This window comes from Quercus robur, chromosome 10 (genome assembly GCF_932294415.1).
Source record: "Quercus robur chromosome 10, dhQueRobu3.1, whole genome shotgun sequence".
NCBI lineage: Eukaryota > Viridiplantae > Streptophyta > Magnoliopsida > Fagales > Fagaceae > Quercus > Quercus robur.
This window is the reverse complement of record NC_065543.1, coordinates 55,060,101-55,077,694: the sequence shown is the minus strand read 5'-3', so window position 1 is coordinate 55,077,694 and position 17,594 is coordinate 55,060,101. Positions and strand designations below refer to the sequence as shown.

Genomic DNA, 17,594 nt, shown 5'->3' with positions numbered 1-17,594 from the left:
CCACAATAGCTGTGTAGGGTGAGTATGCGTCCACCACGATGAAGTCCACTTCCACTACTTCTATGTCTATTTGCACAGGCAATCTGATCATGCCCTTCGGGATGACGATTTTTCCCTCAAAGCTAAGCAGGGGAGCATCGTATGGAGACAGGTCCTCCTGCTTTAAATTCAGCCCCTTATACAAGTCTGGGTACATCACCTCCACGGCGCTACCCTGATCAACTAACACCCTCTTCACGTCATAACCTCCTATTCTGAGCGTCACGACTAGGGCGTCGTCATGGGGCTGAATAGTTCCCTCCTTGTCCTCCTCCGTGAACCCAATCAAGGGCAAGGCCCTCCCTCTAGCACTCTTGGATCCCCTTTCGCCTGGCTCGGTCGGGAACTTACCCACTGACATTACTCTGGACGGGCCGGAACCGGTTCTCCCAGGTGCGGCAAGAATGACATTTATCGTGCCAATGGGTGGCCTCATGGCGCTTTGCCTGGTATCGACATTTGACTGCTCAGGGCGTTGCAGCAGATGCCTTAACTTTCCTTCTCGGACAAGTCGATCCAAATAGTTCTTCAGGTTCCTACATTCGTCAGTGACGTGACCAGGCTCTTGGTGATATGCACAATATAGATTCTGATTGCGTTTTGAGGGGTCGCCTGCCATCCTATTTGGCCATTGAAAGAAGGGTTCGTGCTTTATTTTCTCCATGATCTCGTGTAATGGCTCTCGGAACACAGCGTGGACTACCTGAGCCCCTGTAGATCCCGATTGTTCCGTATAATCTCTTCTCGGCTTATTACTGCTACTGAAACGGTCCGACCTGAAGTCCCTTCTCTCCTGGGGGACAAACTTCGCCTTTCTCTTCCCGGTTTGCTAGTCCTCTTCAACCCTTTTATATTTGTCTATCCTGTCCATGAGTTGTCGCACGCTGGTGGCTGGCTTCCCTGTAAGAGACTTTCTTAAGCCATGCTCTGTCGGCAAGCCCCTTTTAAAGGCACTGATGGCGACGTCATCGTGACTTCCTTCTACCTCGTTGTGCATCTCCCAATATCTGTCCGAATAGGCCTTCAGCGTTTCTCCTTCTCGCATGGACAGAGATAAAAGGGAATCAAGGGGCCGAGGGACTCTAGTGCTGGTGATGAAGCGGGAGCCAAAAGCCTGCGTCAATTGTTTAAAGGAGTCTATGGAATTTGGTGGGAGGGCATCAAACCATCTCATGGCTAAGGGCCCCAGGCTAGATGGAAACACTTTACACATTAACGCCTCGTCCCTGGAGTGGACGGCCATTCTTTGGTTAAACTGGCTCACATGCTCCACTGGGTCAGTTCGGCCATTGTACAAGGTAAACGTTGGCTGATTAAATCGCCGAGGGAGCACCGCCCGCTCTATTCTACGGGTAAATGGCGACTGAGAGATTCGATCCAGGGCCTTGCTCATGGCGTCATTGACCAAGCCTTGGTAAGGTGGGCTTTTACGACCACGTTTGTGAGGCCGCTCTTCCTCATAGGAGAAAGTCTCGCTCGGAGGGGTCCTCGTCCCTCGTCTGTATTCATCATTCTCACCACTGCTAGTATCCGAAATGGGCGAAGGACGTTTTTTCTGGGCTCAACGCAGCCTTTTCTTCAAATCCTCAATCTCCTGCTGTAGAGCCTTCCGCTCGTTGTGCTGGTGGGACGCATGATCCTTTCCTTTCGAGCGACTTCTACTCGTGTGAGAGGTGTTCACACTGCCCTCTCGTTGATTATCTTGGTCCTTTGCTCGTTCAAGGTTTACAAAGTTGTCCTGTCGTTGAGATTCTGCACGTCCGGTTTGGCGCGGACCTGATCCTTCCATCCCTTGCTATTTCACTTGTCGAGACACAAGTTCTTCCCACAGACGGCGCCAATTGTAGGGGCACGATTTTGGGGCTCAGGCCCAACAGGCAGGTGATTCTGGCCCAAAAGTCCCTTAACAATGAATTTGTAGAGAGTAGGTTACAGAACTAGGTCTTTGACAGAGGAAACGCAGTTACGACCATGCCATGCAACCAGTTGGACGTACGGATATCCCTTCAAACCTTTGGAGTAATGGTCCCTGAGGCTGTTTCATATACTTCTATCTCTTTCTCTTTCTCTATCTTTCTTTTTCTTCCTTCTCTATCTTTTTCTTCCTTCAGCTTGCGATCCCTTTTCCATGGGGATTTTCTTTTCTTATATAGCATCCTTCCTAAGATCATGACCCTACACTTGTCAACCATCTGACCTTCCACTTGAGTGCCTGTCCCATAGGTCATCCTTTCTCTTTTCTGTGAGTTGCACTGGCCAAGATGATTCTGCCTTCCTGTCCCTTCCACATTAATGCGGCTGGAAAAGTAGTTCCTTGGCATTTAATGCGGCAGTTGTGGTTACCCCCCTTCCTGAACACCATGCACCATTCCTTCGTATTGAGTGACCTTTCGCCAGGTAGGGGGTGTGAATTTGACACTCACTTGGCGAGTCCGAGGAGGTACTCCTCCTCGGACGCCCCTAAGCAGGCCCGACCCATCATGGTTAGGATAGGATATCCTGCGCCCCTGCCTTTTCTTCTTATCGTGGTTGGGCTTGGTACATGAACTACGGCCCAACATCAGCTGACAGATTTTATCCCCCACAAGCTCTTTTTTTTTTTTTTTTTTAAGTTTTATTATTGGTAATTTTTGTTGTTGAGCTATTTTTGGGGCTTGTATATTTTGTTTTAGATTTTAGATCAATAATTTTTTTTTTTTAGTCACTAAAATGAGGAAAATGCTAGAGTTACAAGTTATTTTATTTTATATATATATATATAAATTACTGATGTGATAAATGGTTACTAGCAAATAAAATAATGGTGAGTGATGGGCCCATATGCGAACCAATATGAATTTGCTACCAAAACAATTAGTAAAAATGTTGTAAAAAATTTTGTGAGTATAGCATTACTCTTAAAAAAAATCAATGATATTGTTTAAGGGAAACAAATATAATTTTATAAAACAAAATCGCTAAAATTAGTACACATACATATACAAAATTGCCAATGGTGGTTCTATCCTGCTTATGAATAGCACTCCTTTTGCGGCTTCAACTCTAGCCTTTATTCCCTAGAATCATAGTACAAATAAAACCCAAAATATATGGAAATTTATCATCATGGAGCCAATACTAAAAACTAACATTTTAAATGAGTAGTCACAACTCACAAGGAAGTAAAATTGAAATCTCAAATTATGAGTTTTTCTGTGGTGCCATATGGAACTAAACTATCTTGAGAAAGCAATTTCTTGATAAGTTTGTTCACATATTTTTTAATATTTTGGAAAATCTTAAAATGCTATAGATTGTTCAAAAAAAAAAAAAAAAAAAACTCATGTTTGAAATATCAAAGGTAGTCATGAAGGGATTCACCTATGATTTTTGCGTTTATTTGAAGAAATAATAAGAAAAAAAAAAAGATAAAAGTTTTAAAATGGAAATAACCACTCATTCTCTATCTTTTTTCTTCTCCACATACCACAAAATAGTTGTCACAAATTCTATAAGCAAGTAAACAAAGTGAGATTTATCACAAATTATGAATCAAAATCCTCCTGTCTAAAATATGTTGCACTTTTTGTGTTAAGTTTAGAAAATTGATATGAATCCAAATGAGGGCCCAAAAATATGGAGGGTCCTCATCTACAAAGATTTACAATCAATGCTTGTTGCCAAATTTGTGGTAAAATCAACAGACAAACCCACATCGTCTATACGGTAGCAAATTCCAATATCACCTATTGCATCAATGTAATGTTGAATGTGCATGGGAAGAAATTTCGTCCTAGTATAGATCTTTTCTGAAAAAGATTTTTCCCAGCACAAGCAAGACTTCCAGGATACAACACTAACTAGAAAATCAAGGTTTCTTTTTCTTTTTCTTTTTCTTTTTTCCCTTCAATTTTTGACACTTTCACATTTATAAACTTTATATTTTCTTGATGATAAAATTAACACCCTGTTCCATTGCTCCTGCATTTCAAGAGTCGATTTGGGTACAAATGCAATTTTTTTATGCTTTATGCTTTTGTGTCAATTCTTTTTCAAATAATCCCTTTTTTTTTTTTTTTTTTGCAAATAAACTAGTTTTTAGTTTTTCACCTTTTTACACACATTTAACATAAAAATTACCAAAAAATATATCTTGATGCATGCACAATAAATATTGATACCTTTTTAAATACACCAATATATAGGATAGAATCCATCCAATGTAACAAATATTTTTTGCAACTCCACCAAAAATAAAAAATAAAACAAATTCAACATTGGGAGCTCTAGAATTACTTCAATCCCGTCTAATTTTTGTAAGGAAAAAGTTAACGGATACTAAGGGCATTACTTTAAGAAATATTTTTAGAAATTTTTTGTGGAAAAAGAAAAAAAAAAACAGATTTTTTAAAAAAAAAAAACTTTTTTTTTATACTTTTCATGAAAATTGTATCAAAATTTCCTAAAATAATCTATTAACAAATGTACCAAGAGCATCTGTTAACTAAACTTTTTTTGTAATTCCAATAAACTGTATTTGCCTAAGGATCTCATTAAAACTTTTGTTCTTTTTCCACAATATTTCAAAGTAAAATCCAGCTAAACCCCATATTATTATTATTATTATTATTATTATTATTATTATTATTATTAATGTTCTATCCTTCGAAGTAGTATCACCTTAAAAAAATAAAAAAATCACTATAATAAATAGTCACTTTTTTTTGGAGTAAAAAATACATAGCCACTTAAAAGTTAAAATCAAAGTGGGACATATTCTATTTTAATGATCCTTGAATTTCTTAAATTTTTTTTGATAAAGTAATGAATGATGATGACAAATCAAAGCTCCGTATAAAATAAGTTGCATTGCACTTTTCTCAAGTTAGAAAATTGATACATGTATCCAAAAATGAACCTATTAATGTCCCACAAAATTGTCGCATCTACAAGACTCACCGAGTGTATACACTCTATAAGAAAATTCCAATGCCTCCTATTATGTCAAATGAACATTGGAATTCTTCACTCAAACCATTTTGATTAGCAAATCCTGGGCCAAAGCCTCACTCTTTTTGACTTGACATGGATGGTATTTTTCACAACATATGATCATATAAAGAAAAAAAAACTATTCAGTGTAGTTTACGTTAGGTTCAATAGGAAGAAATTTAGTTCCAGTAAGAGACAATATTTTGAAAAAAGTTGTGGCCAGCACTAGAAAGAATTCCAAGGCACAAACACTAACTGACAAGAAAATCAATGTCTCTATTTTTTTTTTTGACACACTTAAAAGTTATAACTTTCATAAATTTTGTTTTACTTGTAGTTTTAGATGATAAAATTCATAATGTTGTGCCTCTCATTGCATGAGCTCAGTTCATTACGCTTCCCGTGCACAATAAAATTTTGACACCATGTAGAAATATCATAGAGGTGGGACATCTTTCAGTCCACCAAACAGAAGTGAGACAAAAGGATGATTTAGATTTAGTGATTTACCCTAATTTGAAGGGTTCTTTTTGCGTTTTGTCAAATAATTAATAAGCATAACAATTTTCATAAAATGAGGTGGAGATCGAATGTAAAAATTAGGATAAACCACCACTAATTACGTATTTTGCAATGGATTCCAGAAAACATTGTGTTTGATGTCAAAATTTTGATTCACATTCATGACACTTACGTAAAAGTTGTTCTTAATAATCTCAACTTTGTTTTATAATTATATAGTCACTTCACATTTTCATAGGTAAAAGCACATGACTTTCTAGTAACCAACTAAATCTATATCACAACGTCAAGAAACAAACCCAATGTAATTGGTAAGAAATTCTAGTGTCTCCCATTTAATCAAATAAACGTTGAATTGAATCACACAAATTTTGATTAGTAAAGATGCTTGGTAGGGTCTAGCATGTTTTGACTTGACATGGATTATGGATGGCACTTTCCACAACATATTATCATTTATGGAGAAAATAAAAGCTCTAGAGTGATTTAACGTTAGCGCATAGGGGAAGAAATTTCATTTGAGTAAGAAAATATATTTTCGAAGAAAGTTGTGTCCAGCACAAGAAAGCAAACACTGAGAAGAAAAGCAATGTCCCCACCTTTTTATTTTACTTAGAATTTGTTACTCACACATTCATAGACTTTTGATTTTACTCAGATGATGCCTGTTTGGTTTCAAAAAAGTGGTGTATCTACTTTTCATTTTATTTATTTTATATTCAAATTTAATATATATATATATATATATATCCTGAATTTGAATATAGAAAAAAGTTTAACTGAACAACTTTTCTTCACTTGCTTCTTAGATCAATCTTCTTGTTTTTAATAATATCACTTGTTATGTTTGAGCAACACACTTCTTGGTACATTAAACCCAATTTAGATCTACTCTATTATAAGTAAAGTGCATTTTGTTAAGAGATAAGAGCCCAAAATATGCAAATATGCAAGGTTCACATCTACAAGACTTACAGTCAAGGCTTGTCGCCAAATGTGTGGTAACATCAACAAACAAACCCACATTGTCTATATTAGTAGAAAAATCAAGGTTTCTTTTTTCTTTTCTTTTTCTCTTTTTTTTTTCCTTTTCTTTTTTCCCTTTAGTTTTTGACACTGCTCTGCATTTCAAGAGTCCGTATTAGTAAGGGCAGTTTTTTTTTTTTTTTTCTTTTAATGTTTTTTGCTTTTTGTTTCAATTTTTTTTTTTTCCAAATAGTCTAAATTTTTTTTCAAATAAACTAGTTTTTAATTTTTTTTAACATATTTAACATAAAAATTACTAAAAATTATATATCTTTTGATAAATACTGTAAAAATAAGCACGGACACCAAAGCTCAACACAATATGCATGACTCATGTTAGGAAATATTGACACCTTTCCAAAGACATCAATATTTAAGACAGAATCCATCCAATGTAAGTATGAAACTAATTTTTTTTGCAACTCCACCAATAATAAATAAATAAATTTGTCTTTGATTGAGAGCTCTAGAATTATTCCAATCCCGAACATTTTTTTTAGAAATTTAAAAAAAAATAGAAAAGAAAAAAAACTGAAACTTTTTATAATTTTTCATAAAAGTAGTATCAAAATTTTTTAAAGATGATCTATTAATAAATGGCCTAAGAGCACCCGTTAACTAAACCTTTTTGTAATTCTAATAGGCAATATTTACCTAATGATCTCATTAATAAAGCTTTTGTCATTTTTTTTCCAACAACATTTCAAAGTAAATCCAGCTAAACCTCACTTTATAATAATAATAATAATAATAATAATATTCTATCCATCAAAATAGTATCACCTTAAAAAAAATCACTAGAATAAATACCAGCTAATTAAAAGTTAAAAGTTTAATGATCCTTAATTTTTATTTTTTATTTTTATTTTGATAAAGTAATGAATGACAATGACCATTCAAAACTCCGTGTAAAAGAAGTTTTACCCACTTTTCTCAAGTTAGAAAATTGATATATGTATCCAAAAATGAACCTATTATAATGTCCCACAAAATGGCCGCATCTACAAGACTCACAGAGTCAATGCTTGGCGCCAAATCCTTAATGCGTGGTAGAAGTTTAAAGCATTCCCTCCTCAGCAGTCAGCACAATACAATAAGACATTCCGTTTCCTATATTATTATTATTATTATTATTATTATTATTATTATTATTATTATAGCATACAAGAGTGGTATTATTATCACCTTAAACTTTTTTTTTTTAAAATGAGAGATTATCACCATAAACTTTGTTTTTATACAATCACTGTTATAATACCCAGAGACATAAAAGTCACATGGGACATACTCTGTTTTAAAGATTGTTGAATTTTGATACAAATAATGAATGAGTATTGTTAACCCCCACACCCCCCCCCCCCCCCCCCCCCCCACAAAAAAAAAAGTATTTATTACCGTCTAAAATGGGTTGCACTTTTCATAAGGATAGAAATTTGATATGATGTTCCTAAAAAAAAAAAAAAAAAAAAAATTGATATGTATCCAAATAGAGGGTCCCATCTACAAGTCAGTCAATCCCTAATGTGCGGTTGAAATTGAAAGCAGCAAACAATGCCTCGAGCACAATACAACAAGATGGATGGGTCCGCTTCCTATAAATAAGTCCTATGCCATTGGTACCAAACATAACAAAATCATAAATCAGTTTTATTATTATTTTTATAAAAGCACGATGATGAGAATAATAACAGCTATTACTTTAACCCTTCTCCCTTGTTTGCTCAATATTCATCCTCCTAACTTCTGCACTGCCCACTCTGACTCTGAGGTTCATTGCATTGAAAGCGAGCGACACGCCCTTCTCAACTTCAAGCAACACCTTACAGATCCTTCTAACCGCCTTGCCTCTTGGGCTGCTGCTGCATCTGACTTGGATTGCTGTCATTGGGTCGGTGTTGTATGCGACAACCGCACCGGTCATGTCCTCCAACTCCATCTCAGAAGCCATTATCCTGTGTCGATCGAGCTTACAATTTATGAAGACGAGCTTACAATTTATGAAGACTACCAAAGGGAAGCTGAATATGAAGCTTATTCGAGGTCCAGATTTGGTGGTAAGATAAATCCTTCTTTGCTTGATTTGAAGCATTTGATTTACTTGGACCTCAGTGGCAATGGTTTTGGTGGTATTCAAATTCCCAATTTCCTTGGTTCAATGGGGAGCTTAAGATATCTTAATCTCTCCTATGCGGGATTTGTGGGATTGATTCCTCAAGAACTTGGGAATCTCTCTAATTTGCACTATCTCAATCTTGGACATAATTATAATTATAATAATAATGATTATTATTATAATTTATATGTCAAGAACCTTCAATGGCTCTCTGGTCTTCCTTTACTACAACACCTTGATTTGAGTTCTGCTAACCTTGGCAAAGCCTCTGATTGGCTACAGGAGATAGACAAACTCCCTTCCTTGTTAGAGTTGCAATTGTCATATTGCCAGCTTTCTGGTTTTGTCCCACCGATACCTAGTATTAACTTCTCATCTCTCACCACCCTTGATCTTTCACACAACAATTTTGAAAACACTTCGATTCTGTTTTGGGTCTTCGGTCTTCATAATCTGGTTTCTTTTCATCTATCTCACAATCAGTTTCAAGGTCCAATCCCTGATCATGTTCATCTCCAGAACTTGACTTCACTTAGGGACCTCGATCTATCTCACAATCAGTTTCAAGGTCCAATCCCTGTTCATCTCCAGAACTTGACTTCACTTAGGCACCTCGATCTATCTCAAAATCAGTTTCAAGGTCCAATCCTTGTTCATCTCCAGAACTTGACTTCACTTAGGCACCTCGATCTATCTGTAAACACTTTCAACTCTTCAATTCCCAATTGGCTATACAGTTTTAGTCATCTTGAGTTCCTCAACCTCAAGGGCAATAATTTGCAGGGTACAATCTCTAGTGCCATTGGAAACCTAACATCTGCCATTAGCATAGACTTGTCATACAATAAACTTGAAGGAAAGGTACCAAGATCTTTGGGTAATCTTTGCAACTTAAGGGAAATTAGTTTGTCAGGCAACAAATGGAGTCAAGAGATATCTGAAATCTTTGAAAGTCTATTAGGATGTGCTTCAAATGGACTAGAGATCTTAGATTTGTCTAATGCTCAACTGTCTGGGCAGTTAACTGCTGAACTTGGGCAATTTAAAAATCTGGTCATTCTTTATTTGAGGAATAATTCAATTTCAGGTCCAATTCCATGGTCTATAGGAAATCTTTCCTCTTTAAGATCTTTGTACCTTGTGAGTAATCAAATTAATGGTACTCTCCCTCAAAGTATTGGACTGCTCTCCAAATTAGAGTCTTTGTATATCGATTCAAATATGTTGGAGGGTGCAGTATCCAAAGTTCATTTTGCCAATTTAATGAGATTGAAAACATTTGTTGCATCTCAAAACAGACTGACTTTAGAAGTAAATGACAATTGGATCCCTCCTTTTCAACTCAACCATTTAGATTTGGGATCATGGAATTTAGGGCCGAAATTTCCTTTGTGGCTCTGTTCACAAAGGCAACTTTTGACCTTGGGCATCTCCAACACAAGGATTTTAGATGCAGTTCCTCCTTCCTTTTGGAACTTGACTTCTCAGCTTACTTATCTAAATATCTCTCATAATCAGATATATGGAGAGATTTCACATATCCCAATGATTTTGTCCTATTATTCAATAATTGATGTGAGTTCAAATAACTTCACAGGTCCATTACCTTGTATATCCTCTAATGTGTCCTTCCTTGATCTTTCTAACAATTTACTATCTGGATCTATTTCTCACTTTTTGTGTTACAAGATGAATGAGCCCAAAAGTATGCAGTTCCTCAATCTTGGAAAAAATCTTTTATCAGGGAAATTAAGTAATTGTTGGATGATGTGGAAATACTTGACTGCCTTAAATTTGGGAAAAAACAATTTCACTGGTAGTATTCCAACCTCCATTGGATCTTTGGTTCGTCTTTCGTATTTGCACCTAGACAACAATAGATTCTCTAGAATATTACCATCCTCTTTGAAAAATTGTAAATATTTGGTGACCATTGATGTTGCTAAGAATGATTTTGTTGGAAGCATTCCTTCATGGATAGGAAATAAACTTTCAAGCTTAGTGATTCTTAACCTTCACTCAAATAATTTTCAAGGTTACATCCCGGAAGAACTTTGTTCTCTAACTTCACTCCAAATCTTGGACCTTTCACATAATAAACTGTCTGGACACATACCAAGATGTGTCCACAATTTTAGTGCCATGGCCACAAGTGAAAGTTTAGATTATCCCTTTCTTTTATTTACCTGGACAACAGGATATAATTCTATGCCTTTTGAAAGTCAATTGGTTGCGATTAAGGGAAAAGATCTTGAGTATTCCACCACTCTTCAATTGGTAAAAATTATAGATCTTTCCAACAACAATTTATCAGGTGAGATCCCTGAAGAAGTGACTTGTCTCAAAGGATTAGAATCATTGAATTTGTCATTTAATATCTTGACTGGAAGAATTCCTGAGAAAATAGGTGATTTGGGATCAGTGGAATCTATTGATTTCTCAAGCAACCAAATTTCTGGTCCAATTCCTCAAAGTATGTCAAGTTTGACATTTTTAAGTCACTTGAACTTGTCAAACAACAATTTGATTGGGAGAATCCCGTCAAGCACTCAACTACAAAGTTTCAATGCATCCAATTTTTTTGGAAACAAACTTTGTGGACCTCCACTTATTGATAACTGTGCTATAAAGGATGTACAACCTAACATTGAAAAGAAAGAATGCAAGGCTTTTAGTGGAGTTGATGTGGATTGGTTTTATGTGAGCATGGCACTTGGATTTGTTGTTGGTTTTTGGGTTGTATTGGTTCCTTTATTGTTGAACAAGCAGTGGAGATTTTTGTACTTTCAATTCCTAGATCACCTAGGGTACAAGCTTAGGGGTTTAGGGTCACAAACTTGGTAGCATTGTAAGTAAATGTTGTAAGATTCTTAATATTTAGTGCAAACATCATGTAATCATATTAATCAATAGTTTAATTATTTCTTTATCATCTTCAAGCTGATTAATTCTTGTATTTCTTGCTAAATTCACTCCATTAAAATTTATGAATATGATGTTTCTTCTTGTGAAACGACAATCCAAGTTGTAGTTTTATTATTCCTATAGACTAATGGTGTAAAATTACATTTTAGTTCATAAAAGTAATTGATTTGTTAAAAGTAATATTCAACACCTTGCAATGATGCCCATTTTTTCTTTAGAGTCTCGTAGTGATCACTCTGTAAAGTCTCAATAAAAAAGACAACATATTTCTGCATATCTGGGCAAACTAAAAATGCTCTTTGTTACAAATTGAAGTCTATTTGGTGGATTCCTTGCAACTAGTATCTAAGAAGGAAGCATAGGCTATAGAGGAGTGCATCTCGAAAGTCTACTTTGTCACTAGTGAAAAATTCAACCTTTGATGTTCATTGGGAAATAGGTGATATGACACACAGTGTGCTAGTATGCTATAGGTTTTTGCTTCAGAAAATTTCTATGTAGTTCCATGTCTTGTGACTAAACCTCTTAGATCACACTCATGGAAGGCATAGAGTCCAATCAGAGAGAAACATTTGAAATCGAAGAAAATTTGAGAGAGAGGGATTGGATGAGGTGAGGTTCATGATGGATGTGAATCTTATAGGGATTTCTAAAATGATCAAAGCAGCTTTTATCACCGTGAAGAATTGGAGGGATTATGGGTCATGTCCTTCCATGCTAGTCAGGAACGACATCCCAAAATCTAACTCAACTCTAAAAAGCGAATTAATAAATACATGTTATTGTTTTGTAATTTTGAATTATGTGTCTCTACATAGGTTGGTATATACAGTTGCTTGGCTTATTCAGTGTGTATCTTTGGGCTTCTTGGTTTGATAGAGGCGTTGCACTAAGATGTTTTCTTTCTTTGACATCCAAGTCTCTTATATTACATCCAGACATTGATACTCTTGATTTAGTTGAAAGGTATGGAAATTGAGTTATCTATTTCCTTAATTATGCTGCATTATTCTTTTAAGTCTTAGTAACATATTGGTGGCACATAGTGTTGCAACTTGCACGTAACATGCTTGGTTTGGAGCTTGTGTTTAACTGTGACAAATCTTTTTTTATGATTCCCAGCTCTTTACTGTGAGTTGCTTTAAATGTAACAGATAGCTTTTAACATACAGGATTTATCGATTGCAAAAGTTCATATTTTGTGATACATTGAGATAAACAATTCTCAACTCTCTATACTTTTTTCTTTGAGATTTGTTTCCCTTTCATGAAGTTACTGCACATTAGAAGAATCTAAACTGTAATCTTGTATATGCGTGTCTGTATCTATTTGGGTGGGTACCTAGATGTATACATGTATGTTGATAAAATTAGGTTTTCTGCAGAGGGATTTGGGTCTTGGTGAAATAGGAATTTGTTGAATTGGTGATTTAACCAATTAGGTAATGTAGAATTTGTGGGGTAAATTTAATTTTCTGTGGTGTTTTGTTGGGATTCTAATGTTGTTTGCAATGATTTATTAAAGATTTTTGTTTCAAATTTGTTTGGCATGTTAAAAAATAGTCAACTCAAAAAAATAAACATAAAAAAAAAAAAAAAAAAAATGTAAAGAGTTGGTGACCATTGATATTGCTAAGAATGATTTTGTTGGAAGCATACCTTCTTGAATAGGACATAAACTTTCAAGCTTGGTGATTCTTAAACCTTCGCTCAAATAATTTTTAGGGTTACATCCCAGAAGAACTATGTTCTCTAACATCGCTCCAAATCTTGGACCTTTCACATAATAAGCTATTTGAAAGCATACCTAGATGTGTCCACAATTTTAGTGCCATGGCCACAAGTACCAATTCAGATTATCCATTTTATTTATATCAAACATCAATAGGATATAATTCATATAATATTTTGCATTAACAATTAATGATAATTTATGTATTTCTTCCAGTAAGGAGTTTTCTCTCAAACTAATAAGTTTGATGGCAATGCATTCCAAATTTTCACTATTAAAAATGTGGCTTCAGTGTTCACATCACCAAGTTTCTAGTTGAACATTCAGGTAAATAAAAGATCACAATTCTTTCTTAAATTTTTGATTGGATCTTCTTTCTTCTTGTCATTGGTAAGATGTTTCTCTAAATATGTAGGATCTATTTGCTCAGTTATCATTTGACCCACCATGTTGTTCTAATACTTGTGCAGGATGATCAATTCTTCGCTCAACACAATTTGAGTATGAGAAGCTTTATACTTTATGTATCTAAGTGTGTAATTGTTAATTATATTTCACCACCAGAGGTTGCTTTCCTAAGAAGAATTACTGCATGATTTAATTCAAAATGCCAACTTAATCCTCTTCACAAGGGATCCCTAATCCTTCCTAAAACATAACCTAGAATCCAATCTTCATTATCTAAATTGATGATGATATCTTCTTCTTTTTTTTCTTTTTTTCTTTTTTTTTGATAGGTAACAAGTGTGGTTATATTGAACAAAAATAATAAAATCATTTAGTTCATGATGATGAACACAAAGGAACAATGAAAGTAAAAGTACAAAAATCAAAAGGCTAGTCCAAGAGAAAGAAGGAACTCTATATTGGACGAACAATCCGAGGAACCCCAACACCTAGACAAATCAAAAAGAGTGCGCTGGCACAAAGCTTATAGATTATCCAATGAATTTTCGGTATCAATTCTTATATATATCGTTTTCCATTCTAATACTTCATCTGAGAACAATTACCCTAAACTGAAACACAAAGAAAAAGAACCCAGAAAATTTTCCCATGATAAAAGACCAATTTCTTCTTTTTTTCTGATTAGTATGATGAAAGATCACTGTTACTTATTTAAATAAAAAAAATGATAAAAGACCAAGGTTACAGTGAATGCGGAATTACACAGTACCCAGCTGGCAGGACGGACTTGATTTGGTTTTATACCATGGAAATACCACAGCAGTATCCAGGTGGCAAACCAAGAGACGCTCCATCCTGGAAGGTAATGATAATTGAGTCACTTTGACTCTAAGAAATCAACTTTCTTTGAGGACAGGATATCGTCCAGCACAACAGACTATCAAGGAAAGGTACAACACCAAGCCCAATCACGTCAAGAATAGGCTCAATATCATGCACTAGACCCTAATTCACTGCCCATAGTTGCTGCCATCAGTTAACTTCAATTCAAGTTTTTGTATTGTGATACCTAGAATTATCTGAATGCTCTAAGCTGATTCGAGAAGCATTTAGCCAAAACCATTAATTTCTAGCTACACTGTCCATGTTAAACTATACAAGAGTAACCATGATTTATAAGGAATTAGCAGATTTGACTTTTGAGGCCACTAAAGCAGTAATTGTATAAACACTGTTTCAGAAATTGGTTTAGCTAGGCATTTTCACGAACATTTTATATGAAACAATATCATATGCTAATTTTATAGATCAGTCTCATAATTCAAAGTCTCTATTTCCATACCCATAACAACAATCCACAACCCATTCAAGCAAAAACTACCATACCCGCAAAAAACAACACATGTATGTAGGTACTGTGTTGGCATCACCCCATAACTTCCAACTTCCAGAATTAATCCACCAATACTAACAGCAACAAAAAGGTTGATATGGGCAACAAACAAATGATCCTAGGTTGTAGAAACACCATTTACCAGTAACTAAAATGAAAAGAAAAGAAAAGAAATGTAACTTTTTTGAGATGTAACAATCTAGTACACATTTTCATTCATGAAATAGCATATATAGTTCCATCACATACTTTATGATACATAATAGTCACAGAGTCAGCCAACATGATAAATATCTTGTCCTACCAGTAACTCACATTTTCCTTCTACTTTACCATCATTCTCCCACCAACCAAAAGGGAACACAAGAAATAAATAAAATAAAGAACAAAGACCTTAACTGAAACACAATGAAAAAGAACCCAGAAAATTTTTTTTTCCAAGATAAAAGACCTTGGAAATAAAAGAAGAGAACCTAACCTTTCCTCTTCTTCCTATTATCTTTCAACTCTCAAGGTAAGGTTACAGTGAGTGTTGAAGTAAGTAGTTCCCAGTTGGCAGAATAGAGCTGCATAGCCTTCAGTCTTGAACAATGGAAATGGTGTTGTTGTACATTTGTATTGTATTGTACCCAGTGGCAGTGGCCGTGGTTAACCATAACAAAAAGTAACCAAGCTTTCTTTGTGGGGTAGGAGGATACGGTTCAGCCCAACAGACTATTCAAGCCCATACACCTCAAGATTGGCCCATTTTGTTCACTAGGAAAAACAAAATAAACCCAGCTTCGGATTTTCCCTGGGTAGCTTTGGTTCTTAACTTCTCATGTGGATTGCGAAAATTTTAGAGATATTTCTGCAAAACCTTCCCCTTTTTTTTTTCTTTTTTTTTTTTTCCCTCTCTCTTGTTTTAAGGAAAGAAAAGTTAATTCCAGGTTTCTCTATAAAGCTACAAAGTTTGCCAGTCGTTTGGAATTTTCTAAATTAATTATTTTTTATTTTTTTGAGGAAACTAAATTAATGAATTGAAAGCAGTGCCATTGCCAACTAACCACAGAATGATTATAACAATAAAACATTTGACCATTAATTAGATTTAATTATAAAAATTCAAAACACTTTATTTCCTCTTTTTTAATTCCTTAACAATTATTAGGTTATTAAAAGGGTGTAACAATCTCAAAGCATTTTTTTTTTTTTTTTTTTTTTTTGAGAAAACAATTTCAAAGCATTTTATAACTCCAATTCGGCTTGGTTGGGACTGAGTGGGTTAGTGGGCGAATACTTGTGTAAATATATATATACACACACATGCACACAATTTTCCCAAATGAGCATTCCATTACAGTGTATCTATTCAAGTATTCATGCCTCTTAAACTCATTTGACCTCCACAAAGTTGTGATCTGGGTTGCATATGTGATGGTGGAGCTTGGAAACCTGACAAGTTTCATCTGGGATTTGGTTGTAATAGAAATTAAGAATTATTCATAGGTTGAATGCATAAGCAAAGCCTTGAAACACATCTCTTTGGCATTCATGTTGTCCTGACATTTGTGTTGGTTTAGAATTCATAGTTCTATACATCACAGGGAAATCTGCCCACCTAGAATAACCTTTTTCAAAATAAAAATACGTACCACATTCTTTAATGAGTGACACTGTTTCTAGTTTAATCCTTTATCAACAAAGACTACACTGAACTGAACACAAGAGGTAGAGAATGCACGCATGTTTAGAAATCATGTTCAGTATTATATGGTGCAACACCATGAGGTTTCTCTTGATATCATATTCTTCGTTTGGGAGGTAAAGCATTTGGTTCCAAGTGCCAAGAGCTTTCTGGAATGTCATATTTCCCAATTCCAGGAACTCTAAAGGCAAGAATTCGGTGAGAGAAACCAAGCATCTTTGATTGGGAAACTGGATGAGTGACATCAAACCCATCAATTTGTAGCCTATGGAAGAAAGTCAGGCAACCCTTCACCTCCTCCAGCCTGGCAATTGTTATCTCATCCCTTTCGTGTAAGTCTGACAGAATTTCGACAACCTGACATTGGTAATTTTCATAATCAGAACGCTTCCATTTGCCATTCCAGTTCTTGTACATGGCCCAAATCTCACCTTTTAGCGGGTAAATTTCGTAGATTGGCTCAACAGTACTTTTTTGGCAGTTAACATTATAGGAGAACTGTGACATTTCAAGGTTGACACTAGCTCCACTAACCTTAAATTTCCCACAAACTATGGGTAGGTTTTCTTTCTTCCAGTCAATCTCATGGTCAAGAATGGGTAGAGGTTCTAGGAAAGTCACACATACTTGGCTCTCAGAAATTATATCATCTATTCTGGTGTACTGCCGTGGCAAAAAATCTTTTCCACTGTTCACAGCCCATACCTGACCTGTGGCAAAATCATTTAATGACCAACTAGGCTTCAAAAGTTTGTCTTGTGGAGATGATTTTGGGGAA

General features: G+C 35.2%; 3 protein-coding genes across 3 annotated transcripts in view; 1 reads left to right on the top strand and 2 right to left on the bottom strand.

Annotated features, from left to right (window-relative positions):
- Positions 1-17,594, bottom strand: part of LOC126702217 (uncharacterized) — a 101,803-nt gene that overhangs the window by 42,891 nt on the left and 41,318 nt on the right. The window lies entirely within an intron of this gene.
- On the top strand, positions 8,231-13,936 carry LOC126704371 (receptor-like protein EIX2). Its single transcript, XM_050403355.1, has 2 exons — positions 8,231-10,756; positions 13,373-13,936. The coding sequence occupies exons 1-2, from the start codon at positions 8,231-8,233 to the stop codon at positions 13,511-13,513; spliced, it is 2,667 nt and encodes an 888-aa protein (XP_050259312.1). The 3' UTR covers positions 13,514-13,936.
- Positions 16,636-17,594, bottom strand: part of LOC126702218 (uncharacterized) — a 44,342-nt gene continuing 43,383 nt past the window's right edge. Inside the window, exon 2 of the mRNA XM_050400874.1 lies at positions 16,636-17,173. Coding sequence (XP_050256831.1) covers positions 16,913-17,173 — 261 coding nt within the window. The 3' untranslated portion in view covers positions 16,636-16,912. The remainder of the gene's footprint in view (positions 17,174-17,594) is intronic.